This window comes from Hemitrygon akajei, chromosome 8 (genome assembly GCF_048418815.1).
Source record: "Hemitrygon akajei chromosome 8, sHemAka1.3, whole genome shotgun sequence".
In the NCBI taxonomy this organism is placed as follows: domain Eukaryota; kingdom Metazoa; phylum Chordata; class Chondrichthyes; order Myliobatiformes; family Dasyatidae; genus Hemitrygon; species Hemitrygon akajei.
In genome coordinates, this window is record NC_133131.1 from 140,585,890 (window position 1) to 140,610,978 (window position 25,089).

At 43.1% G+C, this 25,089-nt stretch overlaps 1 protein-coding gene across 9 annotated transcripts in view; it reads left to right on the top strand.

The window, feature by feature from the left end:
• The window catches only part of jcada (junctional cadherin 5 associated a), a 322,416-nt gene that overhangs the window by 151,616 nt on the left and 145,711 nt on the right, over positions 1 to 25,089 (top strand). For all 9 annotated transcript variants that reach the window (XR_012100038.1, XR_012100039.1, XM_073054753.1 and 6 more), the window contains one exon: positions 20,856 to 24,916. Coding sequence is in view for 7 of the 9 variants with exons in the window: in XM_073054753.1 (XP_072910854.1) it covers positions 20,856 to 24,916 (4,061 nt within the window). In the remaining 2 variants the exon portion in view is untranslated. The remainder of the gene's footprint in view (positions 1 to 20,855; positions 24,917 to 25,089) is intronic.

Consider the following 25,089-nt stretch of genomic DNA (forward strand, 5'->3'; position numbering starts at 1 on the left):
GATCTAGTTATATTTTATCATCCATTTTTCCGTGCCCATCTTTAGATGATAGTGATGAATATCCTTCTGGTGAAGGTACTCACATAGGTATCTGGACAGGAAAGGAATGGAGGGTTTATGGGCTGAGTGCAGGTAGGTGGGAGCTAGGTGAGAGTAAGCGTTCGGCACGGACTAGGAAGGGCCGAGATGGCCTGTTTCCGTGCTGTAATTGTTATATGGTGATAATGCTAATGGGTAAGGAGTTTCACGCTTTAGAACCACCTGGTTGTTGTAAGCCCGGTGATGGTCCATGAGGAGCATTAGTGTTTTATTTGATCCATGCCAACACAGTGTCTAATCTCCAAACCATCCAGCCTTCGTCATTCCATGTTTCCCCTCGTCGTCTAGTTGGTCAGATGAGTTGGTTACACAATTCTATCTATAGAACAAGTCTCAGGAGTGTGGAGCTCTGACACTGCAAATATTTGCTAGAGTAGGTCAGGAGAAATTAGTTCCTCAGGCTGGGGAAATGCTGAACATAATGGCATAAGTTTACAATTCGAACGTGGCAATTTGGAATCGGGTTTAATATCACCGGCATATGTCGTGAAATTTGTTAACTTAGTGGCAGCACACGGTACAGAAAAAAAATCAATCAAGTAGAGTAAGAATATGTATATTAAATAATTAAATTAAAAATAGAGCAAAAACAAATAATAAAAAAATGAGGTTGTGATCAGGGGTTCAATGTCTATTTAAGAATCATATGGCAGAGGGGAAGAAGCTGTTCCTGAATCACTGAGTGTGTGATTCTGGTTAATAGTGGGAGGCAACTCCTCTCAAGCGTTGTTGGACATCTAGAAAATGATCCCTCCAAAATCTAAAGAGATTAGGCAAAACAAACATTTCAAAACTAGGATTACCAGGTTTGTTTCAGGTCAGGGATATGAAAGCAAGATGGGTAAATCAGGTTACGATTTGGAGTATCCCACAGAGAGCCTGGATGATCTGCTGTTTCTGCAATTTGTTAAACTCCCTGAATGTCACCCACCCGTCATCAGTTTCAGTTTTCCAGACAGCAATATGTGCCTCTTTGCAACTGGGGTGGGGGAAGCTTTAAGATTCATGGGCCTGGCAATCTCAGCAGAAGCTTGAGCTTTGATCATTGTCAATGGGAAAGCTATCAGCAGAGCAGCACCGAGCTGCAGTGTTGCTTTTGAGTGGTGGGTATTACTGCCTGGCTGGGTGTGTGCTGACACTAACCCTTCACAGGTGGCCTGGAAAGTGCTGAAATCCTGTGATTTCCACTGATTTTCAAAGTGATGGAAACAGCTGCATGTAATGGAGGCGGTGTTATTGATATTAATAGCTGGCAAACCTGAGCTCCAAACAAATTCCTTCCTTAAGAAGTGAGGAGCAGGCAGAGAGAGCAGCCCAGCTGAAGCACATTGTTTCTTGCCTTTGGGCAATCTCTCTGCAGCTGACAGCCATCAACACTTCAGCCTCTGTAAAATCAGAGAGCCATTTTTTTCATTCTGTTTCCCTCTTTTTATTGACTTTGTTCTCAGCGTACAATGAGGCCATTTGGCCCACAGTGCCTGTGCTAAGCTTCCCAATTAGCCTCATTTCCCCTGTCTTTCCTCATTCCTGATACTGGTTCTAAATAATTTTAAAATTTATTATTGACTTGCCTTTCAACACTCTTCTGTGTCATATCAACTTGCTATGTACAGTTTCCCTTTGCCTCCCTCCTTTTTTGTTTTTGCTTTATGTTTTCTCGGAGAGCAGGTGGTTGCTTTCCTTTTCCTTGCTCTACACACCTTTAGTGAGCCCTTTAAAGCATGCCTGATCTCCGGAATAAGTACATCCACTTCTGCTCGGGATCGGACCACAAGCAGCCTTCTCCGGTGCTGCAGCCAGAGGCCCAGTGTGAGGACTGCCAGCACTGATCCCCAGCTCTATCTCCGATAGGAAAAAGATGGCCTGCTGTGGTTGCTGTTCCTCACAGGCCCATTGAATAATCCTGAGTGTGCTTCTGAAAATAGACACAAAGCTAGTGTCAGTGAAAATGAACCAGAGGAGCTGAAAATAGTGATGCCAAGTCTTGGAGAAATAAATCTTGTATTAATCCCATTCGTATAAACTCTCCCCAGGTTCTACCATCCACTTGCACATGAGGGGCAATTTTTAGTGGCCTATTAAGTGGTAGAGGCAGATACAATTGCAATATTTTAAGGAAAGCATTTGGACAGGTTCTTGGAAAAGAAAAAAAAAGGGGATATAGGCCTAATGTAGACAAGTAGAATTGGCATAAATGGGCATCATAGGTAGCATGGGCAAGACAGGCCAAAGGGTTCATTTTGTGATGTTCATCACTACAACTCGAACTTGCGGGCAATTGGGGGGTGATGGTAAGTGCTGACGTGGGCCACTGTGAACAAATGCGTAACAAATAATATTCCTCGCGCTGTCCTGTACTCATGGCAATGTTCTGGGCCGAGGCTGGACATCCACTTATCCTGGACTCGTACTGTCAATGGCAAGGTATTCTTGTCTACAGCTGGCCCTTGTAAAGGCAGAGTTGCTTGAGGGAAATCTTTGGGCGTTTCTGCGGACTCCAGCACTCCACACCAGCATCAACCCTGGTATATTTGGAGATGAAAGTTCTGCATCCAGTGAAGATACATTGACCATTGGACAAGTGATTTTTTTTTTGTTTTTATGCTAAGTTCATCTGTCTCTGCCCCATTTGAAAGGCAGAAGTGAAATATGTCAGAAAACATGGAAATTAAAATATCAATGTGAAACCTTTCTGGAGATATGCCTCAAAAAGGAGTTGCATCCATTCAACAGTGACCTTGACTTTCATTCTTCTACTGCTGTCAATCCCTACTTTGCGTTCTCCAAGTCACCCTATGACAAAGGTAGTCAATGCCTCCAAATTGTCCTGTGACCGGCTTATTTAATAACATTGAACTTGGTTCAGTATTCCATTGAACTATGTATTTGTATCAGTTACTGTATTTTTTTCCGATGATGTTCAGAAGGAATAGGAAAGAGTTCTGTGCCAGCCAGGTGGAACACATCAGTCAGAATTTTTGCTTTCCTCTCATTTTGAGGTATGAATAGCAGTGAAATGTTACAACCACCTTTACAGGATAGCTTGATTATATGCTAATGCATATAAGAAACTGCCTTAGGATTCCCCCTTTGGAAATTCTGCTGCTGTTAATTGAACTATGTTGCACTGTTGGGCTCAGTAATTTCTTCAAGTTCACTTTGATCACCACTGAATATTGGGAAACTTTGAAGACCGATGGGATAAAATAAATGGGAAAAGATGCTATAGAGAGCAAAAATATCTTGTGGAAACATCTGTGCTCAAAACTCTGCAATAATGGCTTTAATTTCCTCAATTTCTCTGTTTTGGTGGGGAAAGGCCTTTTCTACCACCACTGTATTCTAGACTATGTCTTTGGTTCTATGGCTGACCCTGACAGTGGCTGAAATGAAGAGGGGTGAAGTGACAAGGTGATATTGGGTGATACCTGGTATAATGGTTTTGGGTGAGGTGTGGAGACCAATTTAAAATGGTGTGGTAGATGGAAAGGGTGTGTGGTCTGGTATGGAAATGGGTAGTGTATTAAAGAGTGAGGTAGGGAAATGTGAAGTGGGATTAGTGGGGTGGGATGGTGAGCAGGAGTGAGGTGGGAGGGGCACAGTTTGGCAATGATACATGAGTTGAGATGAGGAGTGACGTGCTATCAGTTGAGATGGGGGTAAGGTGGTCTGAGGTGTGTTTGGCTGAGGCTAGGTGGGGTGATGTGGCTTGGTGAAGTCTTGGTGGGGGTGAGGTGGTGTGTGTAGGGTTGGAGATACGGTAGCCAATGGGGTGGTGTAGTGATGAGGCAGCGGGTGGTTGGTGAGATGAGGCAGGGATGTGATGAGCTGGGTTTGGGGTGGACAGGTGGTGGAGTGAGATGAGGCGGGGGTATGAATCCAGAGGAGGGCAAGATGAGGTGGAGCAGTGGAGTGGTGGCAGGTGGCATGCTGGGTTGGGGAGAAGAAAAGTGGTGCTTGTGAAATCAAAGCTAGTTTTCTGAAGATGAGTTTTTGAAGCTTTCTCCATTTCTTTTGCACCTCCCCGTGAACTCCCTTTGCTGCTTCTACCAGTAGATAAGAATTGGATAGATTTGTTCCAGAATCTTCTTCTAACGAAGCATGATTTATTTTGTTTATCCTTCGAGTCGTTTCTTTCTGGAACCTATTAACCAAACTCCCCGGAGGAAGAGCCTTACACCTTGCCCTCCCTCTGGCCTTGTGGGCCTGTGCAAAACATTTCTGCACAATCCTCTACTAAAATGTGCTCAAATGTAAATGCATTAGCCGGCTGAGTCTGCCAAACCTTGGGTCTTTCAGCATATATTCTGTTACCAGCCAAGTGCTAAGGAAGTTAATTCCTTGTATATCACATTACAAGAAAAGAAGACCAAAGTTTCTCCTGACAAGAGATTGACCAATGTATTAGATTTCTAAGGATGGCCACTGCCTGGTGCACTGTATTGTGTTTACTGAACATTTACCTTCTATGTTGAACTTTTATTTCTCACAAACCCGTTCCTTTACCCTTTGTGTCTGTTCAGACCACCCGAACTGCATTATACTGAGCCTTCCTTTAACGGCAATGATTTGTTTAGATCCTTGGAAACTCTTTGAAGATACAGGTAGTGTTATAACAAAGTGGTGGAGAATTACAGTGGGTTAGTAACAAATAAAGAGATCCTAGAATTTAAGAAATGACTTGGAAGATAAAAAGAGCTGAGCATTCAGATACTGTGCCAAAGAAAGCTGAAAGAAGAAAGATATTCAAAGTGTAAGTTCATCATTCGTAATGCTGTTATTGTAGCCGTTAATTTTACTTATGAATAAAACTTGCTCCAAGTTTTTTTTCAAAAGTCTGTCTGATTTCTGAGCCAAGGTTATGCAGAAAGTGAAATAACGTAGCAAATGCATATAGCAGTCTGCCCACAGTGATAAAATCCCACCCAAAGAGTAGTGCAGGAAACTTGTGGGGGTGTTGCTTAGAAGGAATGGAGCTTCCCAGGTGCAATTGAGCTGGACCTCTTCACAGGACAACAGTGCATGACTTGGAGCCGGATTTGCGGATGGACTAACGGACATTTGTTTTAATAGGCTTGATTTCTCTTATAAATAGAACCAGACAGGCCGGGTCCTTTCTGTTTTGCTTTTCCAGACTTTCTCTTGCTCCAGTTACAGTCCAAGCACATGATTTGCTTGAGGTAAGAAATTACTTTGAAGGGATTTGCAAGGAGTGGGTTTGGGAGAGGGAACACAGTCTTCTGGGAACAGGCTGTGAACCAGGGAGATTGCGAAGAGAGATGAGTTCCTCTCTCTCCAAGCTAGATGAAGGTTAAATACGTGATTGCTCAAAAGTACTGTGTTTGATCTTATTTGGGTATTTTAATACTGCTTAATGATGCCAAATAATAGTGAAATAATGATAGAATGAAGATGCATTTGTACAAGTGAATATGAACAAAACCACCTGGATGTAATTATTGTGAATTGTTTTAATATAACACAAAATATCCAAGTATCGTGTTTGTGCAATATAAAGATTGGGGCTGAGTAACATGTACTGCTATTCATAAATGAGACATTTCATCTACATTTTGGTGATAAACCTCTAGGAGTTGAAGGGGGCCTTACACAATAGCTCTTATTGCAAATTTATGAGAATTTTTGTTTTTCACCGCTGCTCTTGCTGGAAATTTAAATGTTTAAATAATTAATGAAAACAGTATTTCTTTATTTTAATTTATTCAGAATCTGCTTTGTGTTTGCCTTAAAGATGTCATGGCAATATATTTTCTGACTTAATTCTTAGTGATCCAGGCTGAATACAATTTTCCCCGGAACACTTTGGGACATTTGTTATATAAAGTAATGTTAGTAGGGAAACTGTGCAGTAGTACATAGCGTAGGAATTCCCAGAGTGTCTCTGTTTGTGATTTATCCTGTATACCAGTCAGTGCTTTTATTTTCAACAAGACACAGTTCGTTCTCTTGCAGGATTTCAGAGAGTTTGAAAATGTTTCCATCCACTTTGTTACTTGTTGCAGTGCTTTCATTGTGAGATTCATCTGTTCTCCTCTCGATGGATTTTGGATGAACACAATATAAGCAATAGGAGCAGGAGTAGTCATAACACACAGGGCTTTTCAGCCATTTGGCAAAGTTACAGTTAACCTGATTATTGGCCACAATTCCACTTTTTCCTCTGCTCCCTGTAACCCTTGCTTCCCATGCATTCCAGAAATCTATCCACCTTCAATATATTAGTGTTTAGCTTAGATGGTACTTAAGAATATCATTATCAACTTTATGTGATGTGGGCGATCATGGTCCTCCATCTGCACTGTGACATTATTTTTCTTTTTAGATCTTTTTATTAATTTTTAAGCAAACATAAATGAAACATGAATACAGAGAGTTTGAGAGTACATAGTTAATAGTTTAAATAGACATTCAAATAGATGATAATCAGTATATAATAACCTCCCAAACTCATAGTATTTATGAACAAAAGAAACAAACCCCCCCCCAAAAAGAGAAAAAAAAAACACTAACCAACATGGGCATAATGTCAAATATATACAGTAGTGCCAATAACTCCAAACCTCCATCCAAATAATTAAGGATAATAAAAGTGAGGTTTAGGAAAAGACAATTTAACTCATATGAAAATGTTGAATAAATGGTCTCCAAGTTTCTTCAAATTTAACTGAAGGATCAAAGACAACACTTCTAATTTTTTCTAAGCTCAAACAAGAGATAGTTCGAGAAAACCACTGAAATATAGTTGGAAGCAAATTTTTCTAAAGAAGTGGTTTGCCATTGCCCTTTTCTGGGCCATGTCTTTTCAAGATGGTTGACCCCAGTCATTATCAATGCTCTTCAGAGATCGACTTGTTGTCAGTAGTCACATAACCAGCTGATATGCACCAGCTGCTCAAGCGACAATCCACCACCTGCTCCCATGGCTTCTTATGACTTTGACCAGCATGGGAGGGGGTTGGGGGCTGAGCAGGTGCTAAACCTTGCCTGAGTGTGATCTGCAGGTTAGCAGAGGGAAGGGGTGCCTTGCACCTCCTTTGGTAGAGATGTATCTTCACCCTGCTACCAAACGTAAGGAGATACAGTTCCAGAAACAGATCTAGATCCTGTGAGTGTTTGACAGGGTACATAGTCACACAACATTTTAAGCAGACCCTTCGCTCCAACAGGTCCATGTTGATCAGCAACGCCCATCTAAGCTAGTCCATTTAGAGGCTGTTTCCACAGGGGAATCAAAAGGGTATTACTTCTGGATAAAGAGTGCTACTTATGATGAAGGTGGGGAAGAACTTCTTCTCTGAGGTCTGTGGCTTCCTATGCCATTCAGGGCCCTACCACACTACAAAGCTGAGCCATGTTGCATCAGGCCGCCGTTGCTGTGGTGGGCACTGGCAGATTGCTGCCTTCAGTGTGCTCTGCTGCATTCTGCTCAGTATTGGTGCTCCCAGCGCAGGAAGGAAACCAATTCTATGCAAAGGCTATGCAAGGCTATTGAAATTCATTTTATTAAAAAAATAGTGGTGTCGTGAAACATTACAAAAGTGCGATGCTGGTGGTGTCGAAGCATTTAAAGGTGGATAAATCCCCTGGACTTGATCAGGTAAATCCAACAAAATAGTAGGAAGCATGAGAAGAAATTTCTAGGGTCCTTGGAGAGAGCTTTGATATTTTTGTTATTCATCAGAAGACTGGAGGGTGACTAATGTGCCTTTGGATAAGAAGTGCTGCAAGGACAAGCCTTTCAACGGTGTTGGGGATGTTACTAGAAGACATTCTGAGAGAGACAACTTATTTGCATTCAGCAAGGCAAGGAGTGAGTAGGGGTAGTCAGTTTGGCTTTATGTGTGTGTGAAATCCTGCCTCGTGAATCTCGCTGAGATTTTTTTAAGAGGTAACCAAGTAAGCTGGTCTGGAAGGTACGGATACCCGGAATCTAGGGTGAGTTAGCCAATTGGATACAGAATTGGTTTGGTGCTAGGAGTCAGAGAATGGTAGTGGAGAGTTGGTTTTCAAATTGGCGGACTGTGACTAGTGGTGTGCCGCATTGGTTGGACGATTTGAATTGCATTTTCTACAGCTGCGCTACTGCCTGATGAGGACTGTTGCACCATCAGTCTGCCGACCATGATGCTCAGGGACTTGGACTATATATATTGCGACTGTAGGTTTTTGCTGTTGTAGCTATATGTGCTCTGTGTGACTCTTGATGTTGTGGTTTGCACCTTGTGCCTGGAGGAACGCTGTTTTGTTTGGCTGTATTTATTTGTATGGTTGAATGACAGTTGAACGTGGTGCTGAGTTCCTTCTTGTTTGTCATTATATTACGACTTGCACGAGAATGCAGGTGTCATGATTATTAAGTCTACAGGTAACACCAACATTGGTGACATTGTGGGCAGTGAAGAAAGTTGTATAAATTTACAACAGGATATGAATCAACTGGGAAAGTGGCGAGTGGAATGGTAAATGGGATTTAACTCATACTGGAGCATAATAATGCATCTTGGGAAGATAAAATGAAGGTAGTACATACACACAGAATAGCAAGGTTCTGGGGTGTACTTTGGATCAGAGAGAGCCCTAGAGTAATATAGCACAATACCAGACCCTTTGGCTCAATTTGTCCACACTGTCCAAGATGTACATCTGAGCTAGTCCCATTTTCCTGCATTTGGCCCACGTCCCTCATTTCTATCCATTTGTCTTTCCAGTCTCTTTTTATAGGTTGTTACTGTACCTGCTTCCTGCCTCAACCACTTCATCTGGTAGCTCATTCCATATAAAGCCACTGTCTCTCTCAACTTAAGCCCATGCTCTCTAGTAAAAATGACTGTAAAAGCGACTGAGCGCATTCAGCCTCATAATTTTATACCCCTCTATAAGACCACACCTTTATTCCAAGGAATCAAGTCTTAACCTGCCCAACCTCTCCCTACAACTCGGGCCTTTAAGTGCTAACAACATTTCATAAGTTTTCTTTGCACTCTTTCCAGATTAATGACAACCTTTCTATAACAGTGCACAATACTCTTGACCAGAGGTTCCCAACTTTTGTTATGCCATGAACTAATACCAGTAACTGAGGGGTCTGTGGACCCCAGGTTGGAAATCCCTGCTCTGGATAGAGCTTAAGCAACCGTGGAGAGCATTCTGACAGGCTGCATCACTGTCTGGTATGGAGGGGCTACTGCACAGGACTGAAAGAAGCTGCAGAGGGTTGTAAATCTAGTCAGTTCCATATTGGGTACTAGCCTACAAAGTACCCAGGACATCTTCAGGGAACAGTGTCTCAGAAAGGCAGTGTCTATTATTAAGGACCTCCAGCACCCAGGCCATGCCCTTTTCTCACTGTTACCATCAGGTGGGAGGTACAGAAGCCTGAAGGCACACACTCAGCGATTCAGGAACAGCTCTTTCCCTTTTGCTATCCAATTCCTAAATGGACATTGAACCCTTGGACACTACCTCACATTTTTAATATACAATGTTTCTGTTTTTTGCACATTTTTAATCCATTCAATATATGTATACTGTAATTGATATTATTATTACTTTTTTCTTTTCTGTATTATGTATTGCATTGAACTGCTGCTGCTAAGTTAACAAATTTCATGTCACATGCCAGTGATAATAAACCTGATTCTGATACTGTACAACTGCAATTTAATATCCCAATTCCTGTACTCGATGCCTGACTGAAGACGTGATGAGGTATGGGTGCGGTATGCAGCTCCTTCAAAGTGGCAACGCCAGTAGACAGCATGGTAAAGTAGTTGTGTGGCATGCTTGCCTTTATTAACATTGAGTACAAGGGTTTCAGTTGTGCAAATCTTTGGTTAGACCAACCTGGAATATCATGTGCAGGTCTGGTTCACCACACAATGGTGTGATTAAGCTAAAGGGTTAAGAGAAGTTTCACATGGATGTTGCCTGTACTGGAGGACTGCTTTCCCTGGAGTAAAGGAGGATAAAGGGCAACTTTATAGAAGTTCGTAAAATTATGAGACTATAAGACATAGGAGTAGAATTAGGCCATTCCACCATGTCTGATTATTAACCCTCTCAACCCAATTCTCCTTCCTTCTCCCTATAATCTTTGACACCCTTATTAATCATTAAACTATCAACCTCCACTTTAAGTATATGCAGTGACTTGGCCTCCGCCGTCATCTATGGCAACAAATTCCACAGGTTCACCACTCTGGCTACAGGGGCTTAGGTAGTGTATGTGGTGGCAATCTTTATCTCAGGTAGGGTTTAGTCCAATACCAGAAGTTCAAAGGCTTCAAAGTTCAAAGTAAATTCATTATCGCAGTACATAAATGTCACCATACACTGCCCTGAGGTTTATTTTTTTGTGGGCATTTGCAGTAAATGCAAGAAACACAATAGAATCAATGAAAAGCCACACCCAAGAGGACGGCCAGGCTACCAATGTGAAAAGATGATAAAATGTGTGAAAACCACAAGAAAGGAAAAAAATAATAAATGAGTAATACATATGGAGAAAAGAACTCTTCATCTCCTGGAAAGTAAGTCCATCGGTTGTGGGAACTGTTCAGTGATGTGGCAGGTGAAGTTATCCGCTCTGGTTCAAGAACCTGCTAGTCGTGGGGTAATAACTACTCATGAGCCAACTGGCCTGGGTCTTGAGGCTCCTGTACCACCTTCCTGATGGCAGCAGAAAGAAGAGAGCATGGTCTGGATACATTAACACTGCTTTCCTATTGCCAGTGCTCTGTGTAGATGTGCTCGATGGTGGGGAGGTCTTTACCCATGATGAACTGGGCAGTATCCACAACTTTTTGTAGGCTGTTCCACTCAAGGGCATTAGTGTTTCCATATCAGCCTGTGTGATATAACCGAGCAATATACTCTCTTTCATATATCTATAAAAGTTTGTTAAAGATTTAGACAATAGACAATAGGTGCAGAAGTAAACCATTCAGCCCTTCGAGCCTGCACTGCCATTTTGAGATCATGGCTGATCAACTACTATCAATACCCAGTTCCTGCTTTGTCCCCATATCCCTTGATTCCCCTATCCATAAGATACCTATCTAACTCCTTCTTGAAAGCATCCAGAGAATTGGCCTCCACTACCTTCCGAGGCAGTGCATTCCAGACCCCCACAACTCTCTGGGAGAAGAAGTTTTTCCTTAACTCTGTCCTAAATGACCTACCCCTTATTCTCAAACCATGCCGTCTGGTACTGGATTCTCCCAACATCTGGAACATATTTCCTGCCTCTATCTTGTCCAATCCCTTAATAATCTTATATGTTTCAATCAGATCCCCTCTCAATCTCCTTAATTCCAGCGTGTACAAGCCCAGTCTCTCTAACCTCTCTGCGTAAGACAGTCCAGACATCCCAGAAATTAACCTCGTGAATCTACGCTGCACTTCCTCTACAGCCAGGATGTTCTTCCTTAACCCTGGAGACCAAAACTGTACACAATACTCCAGGTGTGGTCTCACCAGGGCTCTGTACAAATGCAAGAGGATTTCCTTGCTCTTGTACTCAATTCCCTTTGTAATAAAGGCCAACATTCCATTAGCCTTCTTCACTGCCTGCTGCACTTGCTCATTCACCTTCAGTGACTGATGAACAAGGACTCCTAGATCTCTTTGTATTTCTCCCTTACCTAACTCTACACTGTTCAGATAATAATCTGCCTTCCTGTTCTTACTCCCAAAGTGGATAACCTCACACTTATTCACATTAAACGTCATCTGCCAAGTATCTGCCCACTCACCCAGCCTATCCAAGTCACCCTGAATTCTCCTAACATCCTCATCACATGTCACACTGCCACCCAGCATAGTATCATCAGCAAATTTGCTGATGTTATTTTCAATGCCTTCATCCAAATCGTTGACGTAAATGGTAAACAGCTGTGGTCCCAATACCGAGCCCTGTGGCACCCCACTAGTCACCACCTGCCATTCCGAGAAACACCCATTCACCGCTACCCTTTGCTTTCTATCTGCCAACCAGTTTTCTATCCATGTCAATGTCTTCCCCCCGATGCCCTGAGCTTTGATTTTACCCACCAATCTCCTATGTGGGATTTAGATGACATGCTGAATTTTCACGAATTTCTAAGGAAGTAGAGGCCCTGCCATGCTTTCTCCATAATGGCACTGACATGCTGAACCCAGGACAGATCCTCTGAAATAATAACACTGAGGAATTTAAAATTGCTGAACTTTTCTGCCTCTACTCCCCGATGAGGACTGGTCTTCTGCTGGGTCTTGCTGACGTTGAGTGCGAGTTGGTTGTTGTGGCAACTAGTAAGGGTGTGATAGCCAAATTTTTGATCTCCCTCCTATGTGTTGACTTATCACCACCTTTCATTCAGCCAACGACAGCGGTGTCATCAGCAAACTTGTATAGGGCATTGAAGCTATGCTTCGTCTCACTGTCATAAGTATGAAGCAAGCAGAGCAGAGCACGTAGCTTTGTGGTTCACCTGTGCTGACGGAGGTTGTGGAGGAGGTATTGTTGCCAATCTGAATTGACTAGGATCTGCAAGTGATTTAGTTGCCCAAGCAGGCATTGAGGCCAAGGTCTTGAAGCTTATTGATTAGTTTTTTTGAGTTTAGACTTGGAGTATTAGGTTCAATTCTGGTCCCCCCCTCCCAGTTAATGAAGGATATAGAAGCTTTTGAGAGGGTGCAGGAAATTAACTCGAGTGCTGCCTACGTTAGTGAGCATGTCTTGTATGGATAGGCTGAGTGATCTAGTGTATTTCTCATTAGGATGAAGGAGGATGAGAGCTGACTTGATGGAGGTGAATAGGATGATACAAAGCGTAGTTAGAGTTGTCAGAAATGTTTTCCCCATGTTAGCAATGGCTAATACAAGGGCCTGCACTGTGTTGCACTGTTCTTTGTCAAGCTTCACTCCAGAAAATTTAGCAAACAGTATGTAATGACATCAATGCAACACAGAGAGGGTGCTGCACAAGTAATGGTGTTACCTTTCAAACGAATGTAAAAGACACGATGCTATTTAAAGAAGGACCCAGTAGCCAACGATTAAACCCTTGTGCACTGGTTATAGAGGCCTCTGCACTGTGGGAAGTTTATCACTGTCCTTTCCATGCTTTGTATAATTTTATATACATCGATCATGCCATTCCTCAGCCTTCTCGTTTGCAGGGAAAACAAACCCAGCCTATCTAGTCTCCTCTCATAATAGAGACACCTCATCCCAGACATCTTTGCGAATCTCCTCTGCAACTTCTTTGTAGCTACCTTGTCCTTTCTGTTCTGTGATGATCAAAATTGCATGCAATAAACCCTGTGTGGCCTCAGTAATATTTTATAAATATGTACCATTACTTCACTCATCTTGTGAAGACGATCGCTTGTGTGCCTTCTGAGCTACCCTACCTACCTGTGCTGCCACCTTCTGGGAGCTTTGGACTAGTGCACCAAGATCCCTCTGATCATCTGTACACCCTCGGGCCTTTGCTCAACCTCCCAAAATGCATCACTTTGCCCTTATCAAAATTAATTTATATCTGTCATTTCCCCAGATGTCAATTTACCAGATGATCAATGTTTTTATGAAGCCTGAGGCAATTCTATTCACCATCCATATCACTTCTAACTTTTGTGTCAGTAGCCATCTCCTGCATTAACAGCTAAGTGATTTATGAATATAGCAAACAGTACAGGTCCCAGTACCAAAACCAGTGTTAAGTCACTGGTCACGTGCTTCCAGTCATGAAAGCAAACCTATACTACTTGGATTCTGTTTACCTCAAAGCCCGTGTGCTCTAAGCTTTTAGACCTTGTCACAACCCTTTCAGTGTTGCTGGTGATCTTGGTGGACTTCATTCTATTCAGCTGATCCTCGTTTCTGTACAGATTAATATGTTTTGCCTTGTAACAAGTGTATGCTGCAGATGCAGTGCTTTAAAGGAGAATGACCACTGTATATTATGTACATTTTTTGGTTCTTGGTTGCCTGAGTGGACTCGCATGAAGAGAAATCCCTTCTGGTTATATGTAAGCACAATATACATACCAGAATTCAAGAAGTTCTATCTCAGAATACTTCTCTTGCTAATGAATGGCTTTTATAAGACCATAAGACATAGGAGCAGAATTAAGCCAGTTGGCCCTTCGAGTCTACTCTGCATTTCATCATGGCTGATTTATTATGTCTCTCAATCCCATTCTCCTGCCTTCTCCCCATAACATTTCATGCCCTGACTAATCAAGAATCTATCAACCACTCCTTTACATATACCCAATGTCTTGGACTCCACAGATTCACTACTCTCTGGCTAAATAAATTCTTCCTCATCTCTGTTTTAAATGGACGTCCATCTTTTCTGAGACTGCGCCCTCTGGTCCTTGACTCGCCCATTATAGGAAACATCCTCTCCACATCCACTCTATCCAGACTTTTCAATATTTGCTAGGTTTCAATGAGATCCCAGCTCGTTCTTCTAAACTCCAGCCCAGAGCCGTTAAATGCTCCTCATACGTTTCATTCCCGGAATCATTCCATTGGGCTCCTGGACTCTCTCCAATGCCAACACATTTATGGATGATACAAAGATAGGTGGAGTCACAGGTAGTGTTCTTATTTAAGCTTTCTTAGTTTCTTTTTCCTAAGAAAAGAAAAAGATAAAGATCCAAAACCACTCACGATACTCTTAAGTGCGGTCTGACCAATGCTTATGAAACCAAAGCATTGCATTCTTGTTCTTGCATTCTAGACCACACAAAATGAACGTTAACTTTGCATTTGCCTTCCTTACCACCAACTCCACCTGCAAGCTAACTTTAAGGAAGTCCTGGACAAGGACTCCCAAGTCAAAGTTCAAACTACGTTTATTATCAAAGCTACCAACCCTGTCTGTTGCTGTAAATGACCGAATCCAGACCTTGCGTACACCTCTGCAAGGAAAGCGCCACCTCACCATAGTCATCGTTTACGCCCCAACTCTGATAATCCCAGTGAAGTCAAGGAGGCAATCTACAGTGAGCTGAAAACCACCATCAGTAGTGTGGCAACTTCTGATAAGCTGCTGTTGCTGGGAAACTTTAATGCTTAGGTTGGCAAGGAGTCCACTGTGTGGCCTGGTGTGATTGGACGCCAAGGGGTTGGCAAGAGTAATGGTAACGGCCTACTGCTCCTCTCGATGTGCGCAGAATTCAAACTGTGCATTACTTACATACGGTTCAGATTGCCAGACAAGCTCAAATGCACATGGATGCATCCACGATCTAAAAGCTGGCATCTCATTGACCATGTCATCACCCGACAACGAGACATCTCTGGCAGTCGTATCACCAGAGTTAAGTGTGGAGCTGAGTGCTCAACTGATCATCAAATGGTGTGGTTGGATCTCTGTCTATCGATCGATCAAACCTGCACGCAGACTGAATGCTGCCAAACCACCCACACAGCTGAACACCACCAAACTGAAACACCATGAGTGTGCTGATGCCCTGAAATTCTCTATGCAAACTGCTCTAAGCAGACTGGTTGAGAATCCACCAGACGATATTACTGAGCACTGGAATGCCTTCAAAGAAACGGTCTACACTGCTGACCAGGACACCTCGGGGAAAGTCAAGCGCAAGCATCAGGACTGGTTTGATGACAGCAACCAATCTGTGCAGGACCTTCTAAGAGCTAAGGCAGCTGCACACCAGGCTCTTCTTCGACACCCAAACTCAAGTTCCAATAAACGTGCCTTTTTGAGTGAAAAATCAGCTTTGCAGAGGCAGCTCAGAGCTGTGAAACACCAGTGGCGGGCGAACAAGGCCAAGGAGTTACAAGCCTTCGCTGGCTGTAATGACTCAAGAAGCTTCTATGGAGGAATTAAGGTTGTGTATGGTCCATCAGAACAAGGCACCGCACAACTCCTGAGCAAGGACAGTACATCCAACTTCACTGAGACGTCAGAGCACATGAAGAGATGGCAAGAACACTTCCACGAGCTGCTGAACAGAGCAGGAACCATCACCGATGAAGCACCGGGTAGGGTACACCCTCGACCCATACGGTTCAAGCTAGATGCTCATGAAGATCATCCTTAGATGCTTGGTGTCCAACATCAGTGACAACATCCTTCCAGAAAGCCAGTGTGGTTTTCGAACAGGCCATAGTACAGTGGACATGATCTTCTCACTGAGGCAGCTCCAAGAGAAATATGTTGAGCAGCAGAGAAGTCTCTGTGTCACATTTGTTGATCTAATCAAAGCGTTTGACACTGTTGGTAGAGATGGCCTGTGGAAGCTCCTACCAAAATTTGGTTCCCTCCCCCCCCCCCCCCCCACGCCTAACCAACATCATCCGTCAGTTCCACGAAGGCATGGAAAGCCGTATCAACATGTGTGGTGAGTTGTCAGACCCATTTCCCATAAGCAACAGCGTAAAACAGGGTTGTGTTTTAGCTCCTACTCTGTTTGGACTATTCTTCGCTGCTGTTCTTCAGGATGCCACATCAGACCTGAAGTCAGGGGTCTTCCTACAAACGAGGGCTGATGGCGGCTCCTCAACCTCGCAAGACTGGGAGCAAAAACAAAACTCAGGGACATTGTGGCGCGTGAGCTACAGTTTGCTGATGACTGTGCACTAGTTACCCATTCTCTCGAAGATTTACAGGAGATCACCAGTCACTTTGCCAGTGCAGCCAAAAGCTTTGGACTGACAATCAGCCTGAAAAAGACGGCGGTTTTGTACCAACCGCTCGTGGCTCAAGCCATGAAGAACCAACTGACCTCATTGATGACACTCATCTCAAAGTTTTGCTACCTGGGCAGTGTAATAACATCCTCATCTTCTCTGGATGGAGAGATTGAGTCAAGAACCAGAAAAACTGCTTTGCCTTTGGTCAGCTGAAAGATCGAGTTTGGTCACAGAACATCAGGTTGGCCACCAAGCGCAAGGTATACAGGGCTGTTGTCATATCAGCCTTGCTATACGAATGTGAGATGTGGTGCCCATATTAGTGTCACTTACGCCGGCTTGACCAACATCACCTACTTTCTCTGATGAAGATCATCTGGTGAGACAAGGTCTCCAATACTGAGGTCCTCTCTTGAGCTGGACTGCCAGCAGTTTCAACCTTGATGACGTCAGCTCAACTGCTCAGGGCAGGACATGTTGTCAATCGGCCCAAAAAATATCTTCATAAAAGGGAAGTTTTTGAACTTTCCCCCATTTATAAAATATTTTATGCCTTTATTCATTCTACCAACATGCATGACCATGCACTTCCTGACACTCTATTCCATCTGCCACACCTTGCCCATTCTCCTTATCTGCAGACTCCTTGCTTGCTTAACACTTCCTGCCCCTTCACCTATCTTCATATTGTCCACAGAGCCAACAATTCTGTCATCCAAATCATTGATGTATAACATGAAAAGAAATGGTCCCAACATTGACCCCTGCAGAACATCTCTAGCCGCTGGTACTCTACCAGTTAAGGACCCCTTTATTCCCACTCTTTGCCTCCTGCCAGTCACCTAGTCTTCTATCCATGCCAGTATCTATCCTGTATTACCATGGATTACCTTGTTAAGCAACCTTATGTGAGACATCTTGTCAAAGGACTTCTGAAAATCCAAATAGATAACATCCACTGACTCACCTTTGTCTATCTTGCCTGTTAATTTCTCAGAGTTCCAATAGATTTGTCAGGCAAGATTTCACTTAAGGAAACCATGCTGACTTTGGCCTATTTTATTCTGTGCCTCCAGGAACCCTGAAACTTCATCCATACTAACGGATCCAACATCTACCCAACCACTGAAGTCAGGCTAGCTGGCCTATAATTTCCTTTTTACTGCCTCTCTTCCTTCTTAAAAAGTGGAATGACATTTGCAATTGTCCTGTCCTCTGGAACCATTCCAAAACCTAGTCATTCTTGAAAGATTAGTAGTAATGCATCCACCATCTCTTCAGCTACCCACAGTTCATAACCTGTGGTGTAGTGCATCTGGCTCATGTAACTTATCTACCTTCAGATCTGTCAGCTTCCCAAGCATTTTCTTTCTTCTTAGCGATAGCAACTACGCTCACTTCTGCCCATTGATACTCTTGAATTTCTGGCATACTGTTAATGTCTTGCACCGAGAAAACTGACACAAAATGCTTACTAAGTTGGTCTGTCATTTTTCTCTCCCCCATTACTCTGCTTCTTAGGGAGGCAGATTCTGGAATGGTGCAATAATAATAGGGTTGTTGTGACAGGAGACTTTTACTTTCCTAATTTTGACTGGCATCTCCTTAGAGCAAGGTGTTTGGATGGGGTTGATTTTGTTAGGTGTGTTAAGGTAGGTTTACTGATGCAATATGTAGATAAGCCAACTAGAGGAGAGACTGTACTTGATTTGGTATTGGGAAATGAACCTGGTCAGGTGTCAGATCTCGGTGGGAGAGCAGTTTGGAGATTGTGATCATAATTCTGTGTCCTTTACCATAGCACTAGAGAGGGATAGGAGCAGACAATTTGGGAAGACATTTAGTTGGGGTAGGGGGAAATATGATGTTATTAGGCAGGAACCTAAGAGCATAAATTGGGAGCAAGTGTTCTCAGGGAAATACACAGCAGAAATGTGGCAAATGTCAGGGAACATTTGTATGGTGTTCTGCATAGGTATGTTCCATTGAGGCAGGGAAAGGATGGTAGCGTAAAAGAACCATACTGTACAATGTTTAAGAATTAAAGAAAAGCTTATGAAAGGTTCAAGAAACAAGTTATTGATAGAGTTCTAGAAAATTGCCAGGAAGGAGCTGAAGAATGAAATTAGGAGAGCCAGAAGGGACCATGAGAAGGTCTTGATGAGCAAGATTAAGGAAAACCCCAAGGCATTCTATAAGTATGTGAAGAGCAAGAGGATGAGCTGTGTGAGAATAGGACCAATCAGGTGTGATAGTGGAAATGTGTACATGGAGTCAGAGGAGGTACTTAGTTTCAGTATTCACCAAGGAAATGGACCTTGGCAATTGTGGGGATGACTTAGTGGACTGAAATGCTTGAGCATATAGACATTAAGAAAGAGAATGTGCAGGAGCTTTTGAAAGCATTGAGTTAGATAAATTGCTGGGACCAGATGAGATATACCCCAGGCTACTGTGGGAAGAGTGGGGGGGGGGGGGGGTTAAGATTCCTGAGCATCTGGCAATGATCTTCACATCATCAATAGGGACAGGAGAAGTAGTGGAGGATTGAGGGTTGCAAGTGTTTAAGAAAGGGAGGAGAGATAACCCAGGAAATTATAGACCAATGAGTCTTATTTCAGTGGTGGGCAATTTGTTGGAGAAGATCCTGAGAGGCAGGATTTATGGACATTTGGACAGACATGATCTGATTGTGGATAGTCAGCATGACTTTGTCAAGGACAGGTTGTGCCTTAAGAGGCTGATTGAATTCTTTGAGGATGTAACAAAACATATTGATGAAGATAGAGCAGTGGATGTAGTGTATATGGATTTTAGTCAGGCATTTGATAAGGTTTCCCAGGCAAGGCTCATTCAGGAAGTAAGGAGACATGGGATCCAAGGAGACCTTGCTTTGTGGATCCAGAATTGGCTTGCCCACAAAAAGGCAAAGGGTGGTTGTAGACAATTCGTATTCTACATGGAGGTCGGTGAACAGAGGTGTTCTGTAGGGATCTGTTCTGGGACCCTTTCTCTTTGTGATTCTTATAAGTGACCTAGATGAAGAAGTAGAAGGGTGGGCTAGCAAGTTCACTGATGACACTAAGATTGGGGCTGTTGTGGATAGTCTGAAGGGTTGTCAGATGTTACAGTAGGACATTGATAGGATATAGAAGTGGGCTGAGAAGTGGCAGATGGAGTTCAACCCAGATAAGTGTGAGATGGTTCATTTTGGTAGGTCAAATTTGAAGACAGAATATAGTATTAATGGTAAGAATCTTGGCAGCGTAGAAGATCAGAGAGATCTTGGGATCAGTGTCCATAGGACACTCGAAGCTGCTTCACAGGCTGACAATGTTGTTAAGAAGGCGTATGATGTGTTGGCATTCATCAACCTTGGTGTTGCGTTCAGGAGCTGTAAGATAATGGTGCAGCTATATAAGACCTTTGTCAGAACCCACTTGGAGTACTGTGTTCGGTTCTGGTCACCTCACTACAGGAAAGATGTGGATACTATTGAGAGAGTGAAGACGAGATTTACGAGGATGTTGCCCGGAGTAGAGAGCTTACCTTATGAGAATAGGTTGAGTGAACTTGGTCTTTTGTCCTTGGAGTGACGAAGGATGAGAGGTGACCTGATAGAGGTGTACAAGATAATGAGAGGCATTGATCCTGTGGATAGCCAGAGGCTTTTTCCCAGGGCTGAAATGGCTAACACAAGGGGGCATAGTTTTAAGGTGCTTGGAAGTAAGTACAGAGGGAATGTCAGGGGTAAGTCCCACCTCCCTACCCCCCTCCCCTTCCCCCTTTCATTTCAAGTTAATCTTTCTTTGGGTAGGGGAATATTATTAAATGCTTTCTTTTCAATAAACCTTAATGCAAGCTAAAAACAAGTTGCTTAAGCAAAAAAAATGTTGGCACAATTCACCTCCTATGTGATTAAACATGAATCTTGTCGGCTTTGTTAATTTGGTGTATTATTTATAAAACTGGTTGTTCCCAGAGCTATTTTGCAAATCATTTGTGAGAAATTAGTAAGGCTTTCTTAACAAAATTCAAATTTCTCAAGTGTGAACCATAGTCTTCATCTATGTTACAGGTTAAACAGTGGTCCTTCATTGCCCTGTTCATCGAGGCCCAACTCGGGTAAAGATGTCACCTACTGGAAAAGAAGAGGACAAGACTTCAGTGTTTTACTAAATTATACAAATCGAGGAGGCTCAGAAGGAAGTAACATGATGAAAACTCAAACCATTCCGAAAACCGAAAAACAAGAGAGAGGATCACAAGATCAACTGATGAAGAACAAGCAGCAGGTGACAGAAGCAAGTAGACCAGATCAGCAAAAGAGTTGGATAGCAGAAGGTCAGAGTATGGTTGAGAGAGAGGTGTGCGAAGGCAAGTGGAGAGCGCCAATGGATCGGAAGTGTCAAAGCTTGGGGACCAAGGAATGGAAGTCAACTTTAGGAAGGCATTTGTCTGACAGTGATGGAAACGGGCTGAGACAAAATATGTTGCCCAAGATGGTTAGTGATGAAGTATTTCAAAGAGAAGGAATGGAATATGTTAAAAAAGGGAAGTCTCAGTCATTGCCTCGGGTCATTCCAGACAGCAATGGCAAGGAATTTCAGACAGGGCTCCATTACATAACAGCGTCTGGCTTTAATAGAAGCAGGCAGGAAAATCTGTGTTCAAACAATTTTCATGTGTTGCAAAACAGCAGTTCTTACTGTAATCCTCAAACAAGTTCAAAATGGAGGGAAACCGTCAGGCAGAGTACTCCGTTTACTCAACTGCCCAAAGCAAAGTTCAACAGACCACTGAAACCTCCCTCCTATGAACTGTATCAGCAAATTAGGAGAAGTTCAGAAATGATCCCTAGTCTCCTTGTGCCTGAAGCAAATGAAGGGCAAGGTGTGTATTTTGCCAAGGACACTGAAGTAGGTGCTGACCATAATAATTGTCCCCAAGTTCTTGCTAGTAGCAACTTGGAGCCTCCTGTCTATGTGCCTCCCCCATCCTATAAAACGCCACCTCATCAAAAAGTTGGTCAGATAGGTTTTGATAAAGTGCCTAGTTGTGACAACAATACATATCAACTCTCTCAGTCAGTAAGGACTCATACAGATCAGGCTCACTGGTGCTCAAAAAATGAGGAGAGCAATCAGACTGATGAAAGACAAGCTTATGTTGATCATGGTGCAAAGCAGCATTTGCTACAGGACAAGAATATGAATGATGAAGTAGGTAACGGTGTCCCTCATCCTCGGGAAAGCCACAACACGTCGCATAATGGATACGCCGATGATCAAAAGGCTTTTGTCAAGTACATACCATTTACTGATCCTCGGATTAGGCATATTACAGTAGTGCAATCTGACAAGCAGCTTGAAGAAATGGATTATAAGCAAGTACAATGGAATGCAACAGACCAAATTACGGATAGAAATAAGATGCTTGGGTCACCACACCATCATAGTGCCTTCTCTGTTCCATCAGGGTCACTTTACTCTACTCAGGCAGGCCTGAAGCCAATAACTGATCCTTCGGCCGCTAACAAATGGTTGGTGGCATGCAAGCCAGAGAGTGAGAACAGAACAAAGTTGGACCATTGTTACAAACCATTTGTAGTTAGCCAGTGCGAGCCCTCTTCAAGGATTATTTCAACCACAAACCATCCGGCACACTTTCCACAATCAAGTACCAAATCTGAAGGAAAACTGCAAGCAAACCAATGTTCTACTGAAACAGTGACCCAGGTAAAGAAATGGGAGCCAGATTCTCAGTGTTTTGACGTGCAAGGAAAGAAACAGCCAAAAAGAAGAATGACAGAAACAATATTTTGCCTCGTGTCCGTTCCACTCAGTAATTCCGAAGGAGGGTCAAATGAAAATGCCCTTAATAGTGACATAGGAAATGGAAATGTTGAAAAGTCCATGAGTGATAGCACTGGAAATTTAACTGAACAAAGTTTTTTGAGCATGTCCTCTTCTGACTTGGAGTTACAAGCATTGACTGGAAACATGATGTCAGAAAATGGGCTGAAGAAACTGGAGCCCTGGACTGAAGTCAGCAATAAACGCGCAGTCGGCTATAACTTTAACCAGCACAGAGTGTTGCGAGCCTTTGGCTCTTGGCCAGGTGACCAGTACAAAGATCAGGAAACACAAACAAGTTTCAGTAAAGGCCCTCGCTCTACTCAATCATTCACCAGTGCCATAAAAAATGTTGCCAAGGGCAACCAGAGTCACAGACAGAGCCACTCAGAATCTGAAACTCTTTTATTAGAGCAGGGGGATAAAGTAAGTACCGGTGCTCCTGCCATCTCTGACCAGAAACAGAAGCTCAGTAACCATCCAATACATGGTCAGACAAGCTTGCATCCATCCAAAAACAGTGCTTTCTCAAGGACAACACCTACACAATATCAGGTAATTAAACCACACAAAAATCAGCTGGAAGGAGCCTCAAAAAGCCCCTTTGAGAAAGGCAGAGATGTAAGTCCAGAAGAGCAGGCGGAAGAGAGCCGAACCTGTCCACAGACGTCATCCAACAATGGCAAAGCGCCTGTGGGCTTTGGGCAGTTTCTCCTGAAGCCTGTAAACCGGCGTCCTTGGGACGCAATCAGCGAGCTGGAAAATTTCAACAAAGAGATTCAGGAACAGGAGGAGAACAATCAGGCACCACAAAAGGAGAGTGAGCTTTCAACGCCCCAGTCGTTAAGTTCAGACATGGCCTTTCCAAGCACTCAAATGCCTTCCTGTGACAACTCTGAGCTGTTGGTGCCTGAAAAACTATTGGCCAATAGAAATACTTCCAAAGAAAACTTGGACTGTGGAATTAATAAACACTCCCCAGGTTATCCCAATATTACCCTTGAGGTACAGAAACCATTTCGAGTATCTGCCGACAACAACAGGCTGAGCAGCCAGCTGAGTAATCCCCTCCATAAACCTATCAGCAAAACAACAGCAAATACTAAAAGCAGCACAGTATTAAATGTATTTTCAGCAAAAAATGCACAGTTCACTAAATTAAACAATGAAAAGAATGTGGAGGACTCCAGTTGCAAAAGCCAACGCATAAACATCAATGGCGTTAGTAAGCCTATCTATCAACTGAGTGAAAGAAAGGCAGGCGAGATAATTGAAAATTCATTAGTCAGCAATAAGGCTGCAGGTAAAAGAAATGTGCCAGCTCCAGAAAGTGAATGTAATGGCATTACTAGAAAGATGTTCTCTCAATTTAACAGCGATGAGATTTATTCAGAAACTGATCTGAGCTCTTTAAATTCTTGCAAAAGCCCAAAACCACTCACTGACAACCTGGATGACCTCTTTGAGCGGAAAACAGTGAAAGGAATTTCCAAAAGTGAATCATTTGAAGAAAGAGCTGCCAGGATTTTAGGTATTGACGTGGCAGTGGAAGCCTTGATTTCCCCAACAAAGAAAGCTCAACATGAAGATAGAGAAAATGAGGCAAAGTCTTCCTCTGAAGAGGAGCTGGACAGTACCTGCAGTCATATGGCAAACAGTAAATGTACTTCAGGAGAAGTACTGGGGCACGGAGTGGGAAAAGTCTTAGAATCTGGCAAACAATTGGAATGGAAAGGCAGCCCAGTCTATGGAGCGTGGTTACCAAATGGAAATAATGTGCTCCAGAATAAATTTTCAAAGCATGTTACTGAAAGTAACAAAGAACTACAGTTGGGGAAAAGGGCCATCATCAATGAAATTTTTCATGAACCTTTCCAAGAGTTTTATAACTGGGCTGACAAAAATTGCTTCTTTGGCACCGAAAGCAAAGCCGTTTCTCTAACGGGTCCGGAGAGGAAAGGTCGAAACACTACAGGAATAATCGAAGCCTTGCAAGGTAAGCTTGCAGCGTCTCCCAGCCGCACAGCTCTGGATCGCTTGGCCCGTATGAAAGAAGTGGACTCGGTTTCCCGCATTAGACGCCTCAGCATCAAAAGTGCAGACTCTGGCGATGAGCTTGAGGAGGATAAATGTTGCACAGAGCGAAGGGATAAGGAAGGGCCTTGTGCACCAGTTCGAAAGGAAGACACACATGCAACAAAGGAAAGAATTGTATTGCTAGATCAGGATTTTGAATCTTTTGTGACTTCAGTCACAGCTGATGCTGAGAGCAAAGAGGCTAGAGGTAAGTTGTTATGAAGATCAACGTCTTAACTAAAATCATTGCATAAAATAATTAACATAGCCTTATTTTTAGTTCTAGTGTGCTAGTACAAGGTGTAAACTGAAATTAAGCCAGGTGTTATCCCACCAGTTCTCTTAGAGTGGCAAATAGCCACGATGATGCACAGTGCCAGA